The sequence below is a fragment of the Equus asinus genome, chromosome 1 (assembly GCF_041296235.1).
Source record: "Equus asinus isolate D_3611 breed Donkey chromosome 1, EquAss-T2T_v2, whole genome shotgun sequence".
In the NCBI taxonomy this organism is placed as follows: domain Eukaryota; kingdom Metazoa; phylum Chordata; class Mammalia; order Perissodactyla; family Equidae; genus Equus; species Equus asinus.
Window position 1 is genome coordinate 191,107,392 of NC_091790.1, and position 17,377 is coordinate 191,124,768.

Consider the following 17,377-nt stretch of genomic DNA (forward strand, 5'->3'; position numbering starts at 1 on the left):
GGAACCAAGGATAAACCAAAATCACATTAGCAGGAGTCAATCATGAGCTCCCACCGCCCAACATGTTTTTCTAGAGAAAGTACCTTTAAAGGTGGTTAGTGCTTTTTTGACAGAAGTTGAGCAAGTTGTCAGCTTCTTAAGGATCCATTTAGGAGGTGGTTGATATGTCATAGCTTACAAATTATTTTAGACAGCTATCCCTCCCAATCTCCAACAAGAGCATGGAATTAAAACATTACAGGGTTGGGAGAGATTATAGATGTCATATAATTCGATATTTGCTATTCCGTCTGATTCAACATTCCTCTACGCCTCCATCTTCAAATGATGGCTCAGTTTCTGCCTGATCCTCACCCAGTAGTGAGGTACAGAACAGAGGTGCCCTATTCTTTGTTTCGACTGCGCTAAGCATTTGTAAATTCTTCTTAAAGAACCTAAATCTCTCTCTCCATAGTTTCTTTTCATAGCCCTTTCTTCTACTGTTTGGGTCAGAATTGGGTTTTAAGTCACTGAGATAATTCGCCACAGACACTAACGGCAAAAGAAGGTAAACCTTAAGTACCTGAACTAGACACATATCAAAAACGTTTGCTGACTTCATGGCTAACAGATTAAAAATAGACTATAAGTACCACATAGCAAAGAATTTTTATGCCATTGGCCGAAACAAAACAATTTAAAATTTTTCTGAAGATTTTCAAGTACACATTGAAATGCACATTTTCATGCTTCCATTGAATTTTGTAACAAATTTTATGCTTCTGAAATTGTAATAAATGAATATGCAATCGAGTGAAATTAGCATGTGGTTATTATAAACTGTCTCTTCTGCCAGATATCATGTTCTTGGCATTTAAACAAGCAAAGATGAAGAACTAGTAGTGGCTTCACTTGGTGGCATTGCAAGCAGATTTGACAGGTATAGCAGTTTCATCATTTCTGCTTTAAAGGAAAAGCAACAGGCCAACAGCTTTGATCAACACTTCAAATTCCCCTGACCACCCATTTCTTTTTGTGGCAGTGAATGTCATAGCTGTTATTGACTCCATCATCCAATTCTGAGACTTTCATGTGAAACCACATCATATATACCTAATGTTACAACATCTGGGTACCAGAGTTACAGATTTATTTTTTAAGTCATAGACGCTCAAACTTCCCTCTACACAAGATCACACAGTCTCTTCACTTTCTCCTTTCCTTGAGTACATGCACATTAAATTCAATTCTCAATTCTCACCCTAACTGCCCCTTCAGCAGCATTCCACATTGTGGTTAACTCCCTGCTCCTTGAAGCATTTTTCTCCTGGATTTCAGTTCAAAACACTTCCCTGATTTCCCAACTAAACTGCCAACTGCTCCTTTCTTTCCCCTGACATTCATCCTCCTTTAAATGTCATTCAGATATGTATGCTTCTCTACCCGTTCCACTAAAACCCCACAGACCAAGCTACTATCATTTTGCATCTTAGACTGATCGCAGCAGACTGAGCAGTCAGTGTGAAATGTAAATGTGGTCATGACATGATGATTTTCTTCCCCCAGTAAATCATGAGCTCTTGAGGACAGGATGCCCAGCTATATATATGTATCTATCTATGTGTTAAGCTACTGCTTTCCATATGGACTTGCTAATTTTGCAATGAGAAAAACTATTTTTCATGACAACCGACTACATTCTACATCCCGCCTAATCATGCATGATATGTAATGTGCATCATTGGCCAGAATGGGGACCACTCAGCAGAATTTGCTTCAAAGGAAAAACCAGTTCCCATTGCTAAAACCAACAAACAAATAATCTCAGTGCTCAGGCATCACATTTTTCCTGTGCTACCCTCATGTATGGAGTTGATTCTCTGGCTTGCCTTTGATTAATATGAACGGAGAAGAATTTCCACTTGTGATTAGACATCAACTATAGTTTTAAATCTCGTGAGAGTCTCCTGCCTTAATATTTGCTGAATTGGCATCTGGGGATGACAACCTTTCAGAAAAGTCTTTAGAATTGGAGTTTTAGACCTTAAGTTCCCACTCACACTCTTTTCATACTATTTTATGCTTAAGAAGCATAAAACTTGGACAAATATCATGATGAAAGGCAAAGGAAGCAAATACCACAGGAAATAAAGAGGGCTGGAAATTAGACATAGAGGGGACATGGATTTTTGTAGTAGAGTTCTCCAAACTCAAACTGCTGAGATGAAGAACAGTTAAGAACAATTGGAATGGGAATAAGAACTCAAGCCTTATCTTTCATCACACCAGGGCAGAATTATTTCCACTTTATAAAGTAAGTCCACCTAATGGAGGTTTCCTGGCTATTAAAAATGACTAAAGATTCTATCATAAAATACTAATATGTTTTAGTACCATAGCCTGCAATGGCATGGAGAATTCTTTTGCTGTTCTGATTGTAAAGAAGACCATTAATCACTATTTCCAATAGAGTAAGGAAATGGTTCACTGGGCTTGAACCAATGAGACATAATAGGATAATGTTCCTTTCGAGTCATCTAAACCACTTCAGATCTCATACGCTTAGGGGGAAAAGACATTTTTTCCTTCAGGTTTGAATTTCTATATACCAAACAAAGGGAAAACCTTACGTTTATTTGCTATTTAAATGCTAAAAATCTTCACTCGGGTTTGCAGTCACTAGCTGTTGTAATATCCTGTTCTTATTTGCAACTTGACAAAGAAACTGACTTTCTTTGCTGCAAAGGAGTGTGGAGCAAGTGTTGGGATTTGCATAGTTTAAAAAACGTCATTTCACAGAAGAAAACACTTGCGGCCTTTCACATATCACGAAGGACACTGAAATTAGGCTTACAACTACTAGGACTTTTGCTCATCTTCTAGTAACCCTACACACTTGGATGAATCAAATGGTGGTATTTGAGTGGGTGTCTGTGTAACATTAAAACAATATTTTTACCAAAAAAACTCCCTAGAGCACATGTAATTTTTAAATATTTAACACTTATTTCACCTATAAGCCTACAGAAAAAAGTCAAGAATCTAGAATTTTTTTATATGTAAAAAATAACCAAAGCAGTAGCCAAAAATGCATGCAGCAATAATGCAGTGAAAATAAATACGGAAATCTTTTAAGGTGGAGAAACGTTGTAAGCCCAATTCGTTTGAGAAAGGATTGAATGCATGAATTACAAGATGTGTTCCTGTTGAAAAGCTACTGGACAAATTGTGTGGAAGTAGTTCTGCTTCCCTCGGAAACAGGCTCAGTAAGGAGAAGATTCCATGTTTGGTTTTATATCAAGAAAATAAAAAGTATTGGCCTGACAATAAATGGCATTACATAAGAAACATTTCCGTAAATGGTTTCAGCTTTCTACATACACATTTTATAAAAGGGCACATATACTTTCCCAAAACCTGGGTACTAGCGAAACACTATTTGCAAAATCATTTTTTCTTACTAGGTAATCAGTATTGTACTGTGTTACATTTTGACTCATTTTTTCCCTCCTGGTTGGCAATGGCTCGCCAAGGTCTGAGATACTCAGTGGTGCTACATTTGGCTCAGGAGAGAGAGAGATGGCATCACAACCCTCCTATTCATCAACCTACAGCTGGTGGAAAGCTAAGCCCCCCACTTGTAGCACAGATGTGTTCCCACTACCCCAGGTTTCTTTGTCAGAAATCCAAGAAGAAATCCAAGAATCAGAGTCCTCCAAACCCGACTCTCTTTCCAACTCAGCAAATGCAGCCAATTAGGCGAGAACTCTTTGTCACCATTCTCTAACACCTGATCCAATTACCAAGGTGCTTTTTTGTCTGGAACCATTCTTCTTGTCTAAGAATGGACAGAACAATGACATATTGCTAGAACAGAACCTGTAAAAATCATACAATTCTATCACTACAATTGCCAACCAACAAAAACAACTTTTGTAAAATTTGATAATAAAACTTGAGAAAAATTTTCCTTAAGATAACCTTTAATGGTAGACTAACAAATAAATTAGATGATGAAGAACAAACACAAAATAAACAATTAAAATACAGTTAATATTTTAGTGCTACCAATACTGAAAAGAAAATAAGCAGAGAGAGAAGGAAAAGAATCATTTTTGCTGAGACTGTCATAACAGAATGTGAAAATAATTCGGGGTACTTTGGCTTGTCCCATTTATTGCTCTCCTTTCACTTAACCATATTACAGTAATCAGCTGTCTATCGAAGGCAGCATCCTAACATTTCATAAGCCAAGAACCTTTCTTCAAGGAAACACGTGCTTGTCTCACTTTGCCTGGGCAAAAAATGCTGTCAGACCACAAGATTTATTTACGACCCAATTAAGGAACATAAATCACCCCTCTTGAGAGCAGTAGAGTCTAAATGATTAATTAAGAAAAATAAAATAATTATAGTTCTCTGTAATAAAAAGCTGAAAAGCTTTGGCCTTTTTGTACCATTTCTAATTCTTCCAACGCCACTTTCATTTTAGTCAAATATCTTAGCTACAGCTTTGGAACTTGCTGAACTCATTTTTAGAATTTCATTTTCTGACACAAAATGTGTTGATGAGTTCTGGGGATTAATTAAATCTAGCATCAACAAGTATTTTCTTTTTATGCCTTTAAAAGTGTACTCTCTTTTCATATCATGTAAGTGTTTCAAGGTATTATGACAGACTAGGAAAACTCAATTGCATTGGTATAATTAAATTGAAATTCTCCTACAAAGAAATGTGCATTGCAATTTATGACCACCTCAGCAAAGCAATCCAAAATAAATACCCTCTTGGAATGCTCAAAACAAACGTCTACATTTCTTTGTTATTGGTATGTTCTTCCTACTCTATGGCGGAATATGATATCAGTTATTATTACAGTACTGGAGTAAAAACTGAAATGCTTCTTTTTTCTCTCTGAGCACAGTAAATCTGTTAATAACGTTGCAGTTGTAATGGTTTATCTAAAGATATCAATGACTACTTTCCAAAAGTATTAAGCTTTTTTTTTCCCCTGGGTGGAGAGTCCATCTGTAAACAGATCTTTTATTCACAAAGCCTAGCAAAATTACTTCTTTCCTTTTGTATTTATAGTCTGTATTTCTATAATTGCTTTTATTATAATAATGCTTTAGGAATTCAGATCTGAACAAAAATTTAAAGTTCATATTGTTCAACCACCTTATTTTACAGAAAACGAATTTGGGTCCAGAGAGGTCAACAACTGTATTGTACCCACATAATTTATACTGACAATCTCCTATAAATAAAAGAGCAACGTCCTTCAGCTCCCCTATACCATTTAACAAAAATGATTTTAGAGGCCGGCCTTGTGGCATAGTGGTTAAGTTCATGTGCTCTGCTTCGGCAGCCCAGGGTTTGCCAGTTCAGATCCCAGACACAGACCTATACGCCACTCATCAAGCCATGCTGTAGTGGCGTCCCACATACAAAGTAGGGGAAGATAGGCACAGATGTTAGCTCAAAGCCAATCTTCCTCACAAAAAAAAAAAAGATTTTAAAGAATTAAGCTATCAACATGAGTAATATACACAAAGCTTAGCCTTCACACAGTGGTGACAGGAAAGAAACTAAAATTCAATCAAATTTATCTAGTATGATGTTGTTATGAGCTGGGTTGCGTCCTCCAAAAATTCATATGCTGAAGTTCTAACCTCACCTCAGAATATGACTGTATCTGGAAACAGGGTCTTTAAAGAGGAATTAAGTTAAAATGAGGTCATATAGGTGGACCCTAATCCAGTCTGTCTGGTGTCCTTATAAGAAGAGATTAGGACACAGATGCACATAGAGGGAAGACCATGTGAAGACACAAAGAGAAGAGGGCCATCTAGAAGCCAAGGAGAGAGATCTTAGAAGACATCAACCTTGCCAGCACCTTGATCTCAGACTTCTAACCTCCGGAACCATGAGGAAAGAGATGTCTGTTGTGTAAGCCAGTCAGTCTGTGGTGCTTTGTTATGGCAGCCCTAGCAAGCTAATCCAGATGCCCACCGAAAAGATGCACTAAGTGAACCAGGACATTTTGTTTTATTACTCAGGCTATTGTTTATAAAAAGACACACAATAGAAGAATGAGAGGAATCCAATTTTTCACTTTCCAAAATTCCAACCTGGCTTGGAAACCTCTGCTGGTTTGATGTCACTGCTCAGGATACTCAGACCCAAATTTCCACTTCACCTTCTAAAAGTCAAAGTACGTAGAATGATCTAAAAAAGTTATTGTTGTGTTTATTGAAGTAATGGGACTTCAAAAGTCATATTTTTTAATTTTTATTTTGACTTTTTAAAATTTTAAAAATATGTTTTACCCCTGAAGCTGACCTTGCAGTGGCCTCCTTATGCCCTGCATCTCACGCCAACACCCGAGTAAACATTCGCTTCAATTTAGAAGTGACCTTCTACCACACGAGACGTGCCGACTCGTAAGACTGTTGCCACACCTACGCAGACATGAATAATTCATCTCTAAAAATAAATGTTAAAAGCAACAAGATATAATTTTAAATGTTGAGGGAGTCCTAAATGTATTATGCCTTTACATAACCGTACCAGCTGCTGCGATCTGTGTTTACCTCGGCTAAGAGAAGAGCACAGGTGCCATCCATCCACTGTAGATGCGAGCATGACCCCTCCCAATAAGCCTCGTTTGCAGACCAAACACCATCACTAATGATTCTAAAAGGCTCTCCAAGTTCTTCAGCTGAACTAGAATTTATTTTTAACTGGGGTTTATCATTCTGACATTTTTCTTCTACCACTTGAACTGCAAACCTGTAATCCCAAAGATTCACACATTTGAAACACTCAAAATTGAATTCTAAGTTATTATTCATCCAAGTTTTCTTAAAAAAGGAGAGAAGTTTACATCATGCGATTTTATTAAAATATGTAAATCATATACCTGAAAATAAACACACACATACACAGGAAAATGATCAGAGGTTAAACTGAAAGCAGAGTTCAGTGCCTTAAATGCTATCATCAAAGCAGATAGCCCTGGGCGATAATATTATCACTTTATGGCATATGATCTCAAGCAAGTTTCCTAACATTTCTTATTCTGTCTTGTCACCTATGGAATGGGAATAATAGCAATTGTTATTGTTATCACATACTGCTATTAGGTTGTTAAGTGGGATTAAAACTCAAGGTGCTCAGCATAATATCAGGCACATATTACCTCCTGGGCTAAATTTAAAAACTCCACTTGGATTCTTGCTGAGAACAAGGAAAGACATTAGTTAAGTGTACCAAGGTAATACAGGGCCTGGCCTCCCTGATCAATACTAGGGATAAAGGATGACCCTGTCATGTCCCATGGCAAGTCTTGCCTACTTCATGTCTTAGATCCCTTTGGGACAGATTTTCGTAGTCTGAGGTCATGCCCTGAATTTTAGCATAACTTTAGACCTATAATCCATAAATCAGAATCTGGACTGATTTCTTTTTTCTTTTTTTCTTAAAGATTGGCACCTGAGCTAACATCTGTTGCCAATCTTTTTTTTTCTTCTTTTTTTCCCCAAAGCCCCCCAGTACATAGTTGTATATTCTAGTTGTGAGTGCCTCTGGAGTGCTATGTGGGATGCTGCCTCAACATGGCTTGATGAGCGGTGCCATGTCTGAGCCCAGGATCCGAATCGGTGAAACCCCGGGCTGCCGAAGCAGAGCGTGTGAACTTAACCACTCAGCCATGGGGCCAGCCCCTGGACACATTTCTGCCTAGACATGAATGAAAAATTCTTCTGGAAGCTCATCTGGCCCAGAAGTGCTATTCACCCTGAGGTTCTCATGAAGGTTTGTGTGTTAGCCACCAATAGCTTAATTCATTCTGAGGCAAACCATGTCCGATGGATCTTCTTGGCTACTTTAGAAGTAAATCTCATAGTTTACAAAGGCATACATGTAAATTTCTACTTTGGCAATGTTTTTGCTACTCCCTGATAGACTCCAGAGTATGGTAGAGTAGAGTTTATAGAAAGAAGAAAGGAAAAGAGAAAGGGTTCTGAATAAAGCAGGAGTCTTATTTTCTAACTAAAAGGCCAGTATTAAATAAACAAAATGAACAGACCTCTTATAGCGTATTACAGATTTTCAAGAAAATGTAAAAACAAAATCTTTAATGTGACTAGTTGGAGAACAGAATTACAGAATTTTAGAAGGGTCTTCAAAGGATCCTCTACTTCCCTGGCCAGAGGCATGCAAACGTTAAACTACCTATGACAAAGTTATGTTTTCTTCAGTCACCAAGATTGAAGATTCTCAGCTCTATCTTAGTAGTTTCTCAATAAGAAAATTCTTAAACTCAACTCAGAACCATAAAAAAAAAAGACATATCAAAAATACTTCTCTTTCTCTTAGTAAAACTCCCTTTCTTCTTGAAACAAAAATCAGTTTACTTTCATCCTTTACCAAGAAGCTTTCATTTATCAAAAGCAATTTTAGAATGTTGAATCATATTCAGCTTGTAGTCAAATATGACAATTCATACTTTTTTCATGGATCTGTGTCTAACTCTGCCTTCCCCAAGGGTAACAAAGGAATCTACACAATTCAGCATTGCGAAACATCTTGTTTATATTTAAATGGTAACTGCTGTGTCAGATGGCATATTTAGGCTACAGTTCAAAATACACTGATCTCTCTGCAGAGCTGTTTTGCCTAGTTTAGCTATGACACTCAGAGTAACTGCAGTGGGTAAGAAGAGGATAGAGTATGATAGCCCTCTAGTTCTGGGTAAGGTGGGCAAGCACACCCATTCTTTCCCAATGAATGCAGCTATAAAACCTGGACAGAATTCATAAAGCAGCTATTTGAGAACTCTGAAAAGTAAATGATAGCAGCAGACTGGGAAAGAAGACCAGAATTTAAAATACCATCAAACTGGTGGTGAGCTCTCCACTCCTTTTCCTTCCAGTAAACCCTGGTGTGGACTCTAGGCAGCAGAAAGCCTGAAACAGACAACAGTCGCAGGCAGAGAAAGCTCTAAGAAAGCCCTTGAGCTCTGGTTTGAGGGAAGGAAAGGGACTCTGAATGCTCAGAGAAATTCAAGGAAATCTCCTTTTTTTGTTATACTTTTTCCCCTTCTGTTTTCTTACACCCCAGTAAGCAGGCAATTTTGTCATGCTGGCAGCAGCAATGACAAAGGCCTTCAGGTGCTTAAAAATGTAAGGGAAGAGAACCTTCCTTTGTGATTAGAGGAGCTGTGATCCCAAGAGGATGGGATAAAGCTATATTGCTTCTTTTTCTCTTTCTGCCATATTATTGCTTGATACTGGACATGAACACCATTGCAGAAAGTATGCAGGAGAGCAAGGTAACTAAAGTCTTAACTTTCTGGCTGAAAGACCAAAAAAGGGAGCCCCAGGAAACTGGAAAGTACTGGGAATGACAACAGCAAAGGAGGTGCTCAGGAAACCAACTCTATAAAGGTGTTGATGAACTCTTGGGTTCATCTTTAGCTTGCAAATGTGTGAATCCGACCATAAACATCATACCATAGACTTTAGGATATGAACTACAGAGTAGGCTTTCCATCCAAATCTCATACTGCAGCTTGGTGGTACATAAACCAGATGGATATGAATAGTACTGCAAAGGCTTTGAAAACAACACTGTAGCCACAACCCTCAGAAGGTGAGTCAGAACGTGTGACCTGAATTCAACTGAGTCAATTGCCTGCTAAAACAAATAAATAATTAAGCTTCCACTTTAAAGAACTAGAAAAAGAAGAGAAAAATAAACCCAAAGAAAGTAGAAAGAAGGAAATAATAAATATAAGGACAGATATCAATGAAAGTGGAAACAGAAAAACAACAGAAAAATCAATGAAACCAAAAGCAGCTGATTCTTCAAAAAAAATCAATAAAATTGATAAACTTCTACTAAGATTGACATAGAAGAAAAGAGAGAAGAGGAAAATATCAGGAATAAAGGGCACTATCACTATAGAACTCACATAATTCTACACACATTAATCAACAATTTAGATGAAATGGACCAATTCCTCAAAAACTTCAAAAGACTACAAAAAAACTAAAACTCACCCAGGATAAAATAGATAACCCATGTAGTCCTTTAACTTCTAAAGAAACCAGACTTAGAGCTAAAAAGGGAAAAAAGAAATTTTGAGGCCCATGTGGTTTCACTGGCAGATTCTAACAAACATTAAAAAAACAAATAATTCCAATTCTCAGTAATCTTTCCCAGATGTCTTCATAAAAATACTTCAACAAATAAATGTACAACTAATAATCGTACTTCATGGTGAAAGATGAAATGATTTTCCTCTAATATTAGAAGGAAAGCAAGGCTGTCCATTCTCAACACTCTTATTCAACATCATTCTAGAAATCCCAGCCAATGCAATAAGACAAAAGAAAGAAAAGGCATACGAATTGGGAAGAAAGAAATAGAACTATTCCTATTCACAGACAACAGGCGTGACTATGTATAAAATTCTAAGAATTCTACCAAATTCCTAGAACTAAAAAGTGAACTTAGTAAGTCCAAAGGATACAAGGTCAACACATAAAAATTCATCACAGTTCTATATACTAGCAAATGACCAACTGGAAACCAACTTTTTAAAAACTAGCATTTAAAATAGCTCCTCTAAATGGGCACAAATCCATCAAGGCATTTATAAGATCTGTATGTTGAAAAATACAAAACAATCATGCACAAAATAAATAAATGGAGAAACATACAGTATTCATGGATTGGAAAGCTCAGTATACGAAAGATGTCTATATTCCCCAAATCAATCTAAAAATTCAATGCAAATCCTGTCAAAGTCCCAGTAAGATTCTTGGAGACACAGGCAAGCTGATTCTAAAATTTATATGGAAAGACAAAGGAACTGAATAGCCAAGACAATTTGGAAAATGAAGAATAAAATTGGGAGAAAATAAATAAACTTTAAGATTTTAAAAGTACAATAATCAAAAGAACATGGCATTGACAAAAGGACAAATACATAGATTAGATTAACAGGACAGAATAGAGTCCAGAAATTGATATCTATCAATCCAAATATATCCATCTCTATATCCACTTCTCTATCTATAGCCAATTGATTTTTTTATAAAGATGTGAAGGCAATTCAGTGGAAAAAGTCTTTTAAACAAATGGTGCTGAAACCACTGAACATCTGTATGCAAAAAGAAAAAAATATTAACCTCAACCTAAACCTCACATCTTTTACAAAAATTAACTCAAAACAAATCATAGACCTAAATGCAAAATGTACAACTATAAAACATCTAGAAGAAAACAAAGGAGAAAATATTCATGACTTGGGATTAAACAAAGAATTCTCGAGGGGGCTGGTCCCATGGCCGAGTGGTTAAAGTTCTGCATGCTCCACTTCAGTGGCCTGGGTTCACAGGTTTGGATCCCGGATGAGGACCTACTCCACCCATCAGCCATGCTATGGAGGCATCCCACACACATAAAATGGAGGAAGATTGGCACAGATGTCAGCTCAGGGCTAATCTTCCTCACAAAAGAAAAAAAAGAAAAAAAGAATTCTTGAACATAACACCAAAAGCACAACTCTATAAAGACAAAATTGATAATTCAGACTTTGTCAAAAGTTGAAACTTTTGCTCTACAAAAGATACTGTTAAGAAAATGAAAAGACAAGATATATACTGAGAGAAAATATTTGCAAAGCACATGTCTAACAAAAGACTTGGATGTAGAATATATGACAGATCCTTAAAACTCAACAGGAAGAAAACAAACAGCCCCCTAAATGGGCAAAAGATTTGAAAAGATGCTTCACCAAGGAGTATATGATAGAAGGCAAATAATCACATGAAAAAACACTCATGTTAGAAAGATTAAATGATTAAACTTTCAAAATGCTGACAATACCAAATGCTGGCAGGGATGTGGAACAACTGGAACTCTCATCCATTGCTGGTGGAAATGCAAAGTGGTACAACCATTCTGGAGAAGAGTTTGTCAGTTTCTCATGCACTTAAACATACACTTCCATATGACCCAGGAATCCCATTCCTAGGTGTTTAACCCAGAAAAATGAAAACTTATGTTTACACAAAACCTGTTCACCGATGTTCATAACAGGTCTATTCATAATTTCCCCAAACTGGAAATAACCCAGCTGTCCTTCAACAGGTAAACGGGTAAATAAATAGAAATATCCATATAATGGAATACTACTCAGCAACACAAAGGAACAAATGATTGATAGGTGCAACAACTTTGATAAGTCTCAAACATGTTATGGTCAGTTAGGAAAACCAGTTGAGAGGGTTATGTATTGGATACGTATTGGCATCCAAAGCAACATTAATGTGATTTTTAAAGGTTGCTGAATATAGCAAATAGCAGCATGAGAATGGGTCAAAGCTAAGTTACCATAATACATAAAGACACAATATTCACTGTTGTGCTTAGATTTTTCTCTATGCTCCTTGCTCTATGTGACAGCGTTTTGTGACCTAATTTTAAAAATACTCTAATTTAATAAATTTTTACTACATAAATATTTCATCAGTTATATACAGATATAAAATCTATAAATGTAATACTTAATATATCACATATAGATATAAAATATTTTAGATGAATATTCAGGTTTTAAAGTGGCCATGCCTACGTGTTCTGCCTATTGTACCCTATCAAAATAAACACAACAAACTGACCTTACGACAGTGTACACATCCGGAATAAGAAAAAAAGAGCCTCATTTAAGTTATATGACTAAAACGCAAACACATCAAAACTTAAACAGTGAAATATGACAAAGACCACATGCACTTTTTTTTTTTTTTTTTAAAGATTTTATTTTTTCCTTTTTCTCCCCAAAGCCCCCCGGTACATAGTTGTGTATTCTTCGTTGTGGGTTCTTCTAGTTGTGGCATGTGGGACGCTGCCTCAGCGTGGTCTGATGAGCAGTGCCATGTCCACGCCCAGGATTCGAACCAACGAAACACTGGGCCGCCTGCAGCGGAGCGCGCGAACTTAACCACTCGGCCACGGGGCCAGCCCCAAGACCACATGCACTTTTGTTGTTGATACTGTCAATTCTTCGAACTCCACTGATAGAGCCACTGAAGATAGCGGTCACTGAGAGCCCTTCCTTGGACTCCAGTTTACTGAACCGGCCCTACGCAGAATGTAGAATGTACGCCACAATGGCCTCCACAGTGGGAATTAAATGTTAATTTCCTATCGATTCTTTGGCCACTCAATTGTAAGGCCCATGAAGGTAGTGTTCTGTTGTGCTGACCACTAGACGCCAAGCACAAAACAGGGTCTGACACAGAGCACAGCAAAATAAGTATTTTTGAAAAAATATTTGTTAAAACATGAACAAAGAAATGTGTACCTATAAGGTTGAGGTTGAAAGTAAGATTATATAACTGAACTTTAGGAATCCCTCTGGCATATCGCTACATGTTAGATATTGTACGGGTCAATTTACACATGTATTCTTTCAATCATTCATTCTACCAACCAACCAACCATTATATTTGGTGTCAAAATACTTCGTGTTAAGATCTGTGATCCAGGGCTGGAAACACAAAGATTCATAAGAAGATACGATCAATGATCTCAAGTAGCCTAAGTCTAGTGTGGAATGCACAAGATACAGAGCTAATGTAATTAATATCAATCTATTAAACGTTGAGGACCATTATAAGCACATCAGTAGTGAACTCCAGTGAGGATGTAACTAATTCTGACAGCAAGAATCAAGGAAGAATTCTTTGAAAAGGCAATCACTCAACTGGGCCTTGAGAAATACTTAGGATCCTAATAGATGAAAGGCGGTAGATTATAAATTGTTACGAGCATGAACTTTGAAGTCAGACTGCCTGAGTTTGCATCCCAGTCTACCACTTATTAGCTGTGTGACCTTAGGCAAGTTACTTAACCTCTCTGTGCATGAGATTCCTCGTGCACAACATGGAGATAATAGTAACACATATGGCATAGGGTTGTTGGGAGAGTAAATTAGATAATATATGTAAGCATCTGTAACAGTACCTGAAACATAACAAAAGCTAGCTAAGTATGCATAAGATGGAGAAAAGAAAGAAGAGCAAGACAGAGGCAACAATATAAAATAATCCTGAAGTAAAGTACTAAAAAACATTTTCTTTTTATTTGTCTTCACCAGAAAAAAAATAAAAGCATAGAGTGTACATACAAATTACTAACTATGTCTAAAATGCGTTTTGCTAACTCAGTGACAGTTTTGGGTAACTGATCTTTTATTAAAACTATGGATCCTCAACCCAGAAAAATGCACAGATGTGTGTACACACACTCAAAACTCCACATGATTTTAGGGGTCCGTCACAAATCCAGGGCAGCAGGCACTTCCTTCTTCCACGTCACCCCTGAGCCATCGCTAATGGAATGGTCTAATGGTATTACAAACTTTCCATAAAACCAAAGCTTAGTATGGAATTTCATACAACTCTGTGCAACTATGGACTCTAAAATATCTAACCAAAAAATTAAATTGTGAACTCAGAGGACTGAGACAAATAGAACACACAGAACTTCACAGCTCTGTCTCAAATCAGAGAAGCAGTAAAGAGGCAATTACATTAGGTGGTTCTTTGAGAAGCAGACCTGTGAAGGAAAAAGACGCAGGTAGTCGAACTCTGAGGAAGAGATGAGGGCGAGAGACCAAATGTAAAAACTGAACAGCGTTGTACTCACATGGTGAAGGAGCCAGGGGGGGCAGACACTCTCCGCAGGTCCGCAGCTTGCACCTGATGGATGCTAGAGGCAGCAGGGAATGAGCAGCGAAGACAGTCAGCACAACAGCGTGGACAGATAGGGAACAAGCCAGGAGAGAGAAAGAGAGACACACAAAATTTAAACAGAAATTAAATGAGCGCATCACCAAACAGTGAAAGAAAAGAAAAGGAAAATCAAGCCAGCCACAGAAATAATCCAAAAAGCCAGTGATAGCAACGAAGCCAACGGGACACATGGCAGGGGCCGGCTCAAGGCAAGCCACAGACTAGAGCACGGGGCAGGGCACGGGCAATGCCGGAGGGAGTGCTGACGCTGGGCAGGGCTGTGGGGGGTGGAGGGTTGGCATGTTCCTCTCTTGCTCTAGGTCATTCAGGACATCCAAGAGGAGGAAGCACACATGAGCGCACACACATACACACATACACACACACACACTCACATACTCACGCTCACACATATGCACATTAGAGTGGTGGTCTGGCACAGTCAACTCATCTTTAGGGAGACTCAAGATAAACTGAATCCTTTAACACAGTCCTCATGATTCAGGGCTTTGCAGAAATATTTGTATCAAAGACAACCATCTTCAAAAGAGTGACTCAACAAAAACTTTAACTTCTTTCAGTTAAACAACACAGACTTTTTAAGAACTACGAAGGTAAAACCCAGAAAGCCTAAATTCATCACAGTGAGGCCATAATTCCACTCATACTCTTGGCAGAAGAGTGAAACCTTAGACTTCTCCGTTTTCTCCCTTCTTTTATAAAGGAGAGACTTCAGTGGCTATTACAAAAGATAAGACGCAGAATTTAAGAAACTAAGCCCAAAGACTTCTGTCACTTTTACACAATTATTCTGTCCCCTCTCTCAGACCATGTGAACAGTTTCACTGTACCTGCAACAGATATAGCTCCCCCCATCCCCTTTTCCCTCTGGGTACGTAAATTCTCAGATAAAGTAACCCATGAATTAACGCCTTGTTATCTTCAAAGGACTATCAGTTATACCCAGTAACACTTCTCAGCAGCCCAGTTCAAAGTTTTCCAAATAGAGATCTTGCCCTTGGATAACACAATCACCTTTAACAATGTAGCCTTAATTACTAGTGAGCTCAGGATAACAGCTGGTTTAAGATCTCCCTAAACACCTGAGTAATTTTAAATTTCTGATATCCTTCAAAGGTGCCTTTCAAATAGAAAACATAGTCAAATTTATCTGGCTATCGTGTTTCTAGTACATGAATATGAACCTAGATAAATCTCCTCTATTACATTTTGGGGGGAAGATATTTACCAGAGTGCATATTTCGAGTAGATGCATAAGCCATGATAAAATGAGATATGCTCCTGGACCAATGTGGGTGGGGGCTGCTGAACACAATGGGGTCTAGCCTTTTAGTTTGTATATAGTAATAGCAAATGGGATTATAAGCCAAGAAATATTTTTTTAGAAAAAATTATTTTTTTCCTTTTCGCATTATTGAAGAGCTATGGGGATCTTGAAGTCCTACTATGTAACTGTTTCTGATGGGAATTCCTCCAGCTGTCCATGTGAACCAGATCTTGAAATTCTTAAATATATATCATCCACTTATTATCATAAAATTGAGACATTTTCTATATTATCTTTATGTTCATGAGACTTTAGGTATATGTTATTTTAGAAATAATTTCTGAGAAATGTAACATATAGCACTACAGATCTGATCCACGTGCGAGCCACTTATTCAAAACATAACTGTAAGTGTCAGACACACTGGCAGGCAGTGAGGACCCTAAGAGGAAAGCCCCAGGGCCTCCCCACAGAGCAGGGAAGAGAGACAAGTAAACCAAGGATTACACTATTTCTGATAAATGCTGTGATGGAAGTAATTGAGAGCACGATAGGATTAATGTAGGTGTATCTAACAGCTAGAAGTAGATAGAAAAGGATTCTTAGGGAAAGCGATATGTCAATGAAGTCTTGAACTTGAGTGAGACTGAGCAGATAAAAAGGAGATAGAGGGCATTGCAAGAAGAGCAACTGAAGTGCAAAAATATGAGGATGCATAAGACAGGAATAGCAAGTATCTCCTGGGCATCAGAAGATGAGGATGAAGAAGGCAATGATCAAAAAGGTCTATAAAGCTAAGGAATATAGGCTTCACACTTTTAGAAAGATCATACTAACTAGTCTATTGGAAATGACATTGTGTGAAGGGCAGCAACACTGGAAGGAAATGAATTATAAGTATAGTTTAGCAACGCTGCTGAGGTATCTAATACGGCCCTTGAACTAAAGCAGTAACTAGCAGAGGGGATAGATGGTGTGTGAGTTAAAGATTTGGGAAATAAATAGAAGGTAGATTTCAAAGAACACATTGGACATGTAAAAGTGGAGGTGAGTGAGATGACTCTAGGGGCCGGGGCATGGCGATTGAGTGGATAGTGGTTCTATCCACACAAATGTGAATGAAAAAGGGTCATGGATGGTGAAGAGAGAAAGCAAATGGAATAGTGTTAATGAGACCAGTTTTAGCTCCTAGATTGAGGTTGCAATGGGATATCCAGGTAAAGATGCCAACTAAGATAGCTGGGTGTGAGTCTTCAGATTTTAGAAGGAAAGGCTGGGCTGGAGACACAGATGTGAGAT

General features: G+C 37.8%; 1 protein-coding gene across 7 annotated transcripts in view; it reads right to left on the minus strand.

Annotated features, from left to right (window-relative positions):
• The window catches only part of DGKI (diacylglycerol kinase iota), a 429,721-nt gene that overhangs the window by 120,267 nt on the left and 292,077 nt on the right, over positions 1-17,377 (minus strand). Inside the window, exon 21 of one of the 7 annotated variants that reach the window (XM_070514291.1) lies at positions 14,705-14,767. The exons of the other annotated variants lie outside the window; for them this stretch is intronic. Within the exon in view, the coding sequence (XP_070370392.1) occupies positions 14,705-14,767 (63 nt within the window). The remainder of the gene's footprint in view (positions 1-14,704; positions 14,768-17,377) is intronic. 7 annotated transcript variants of the gene reach the window in all.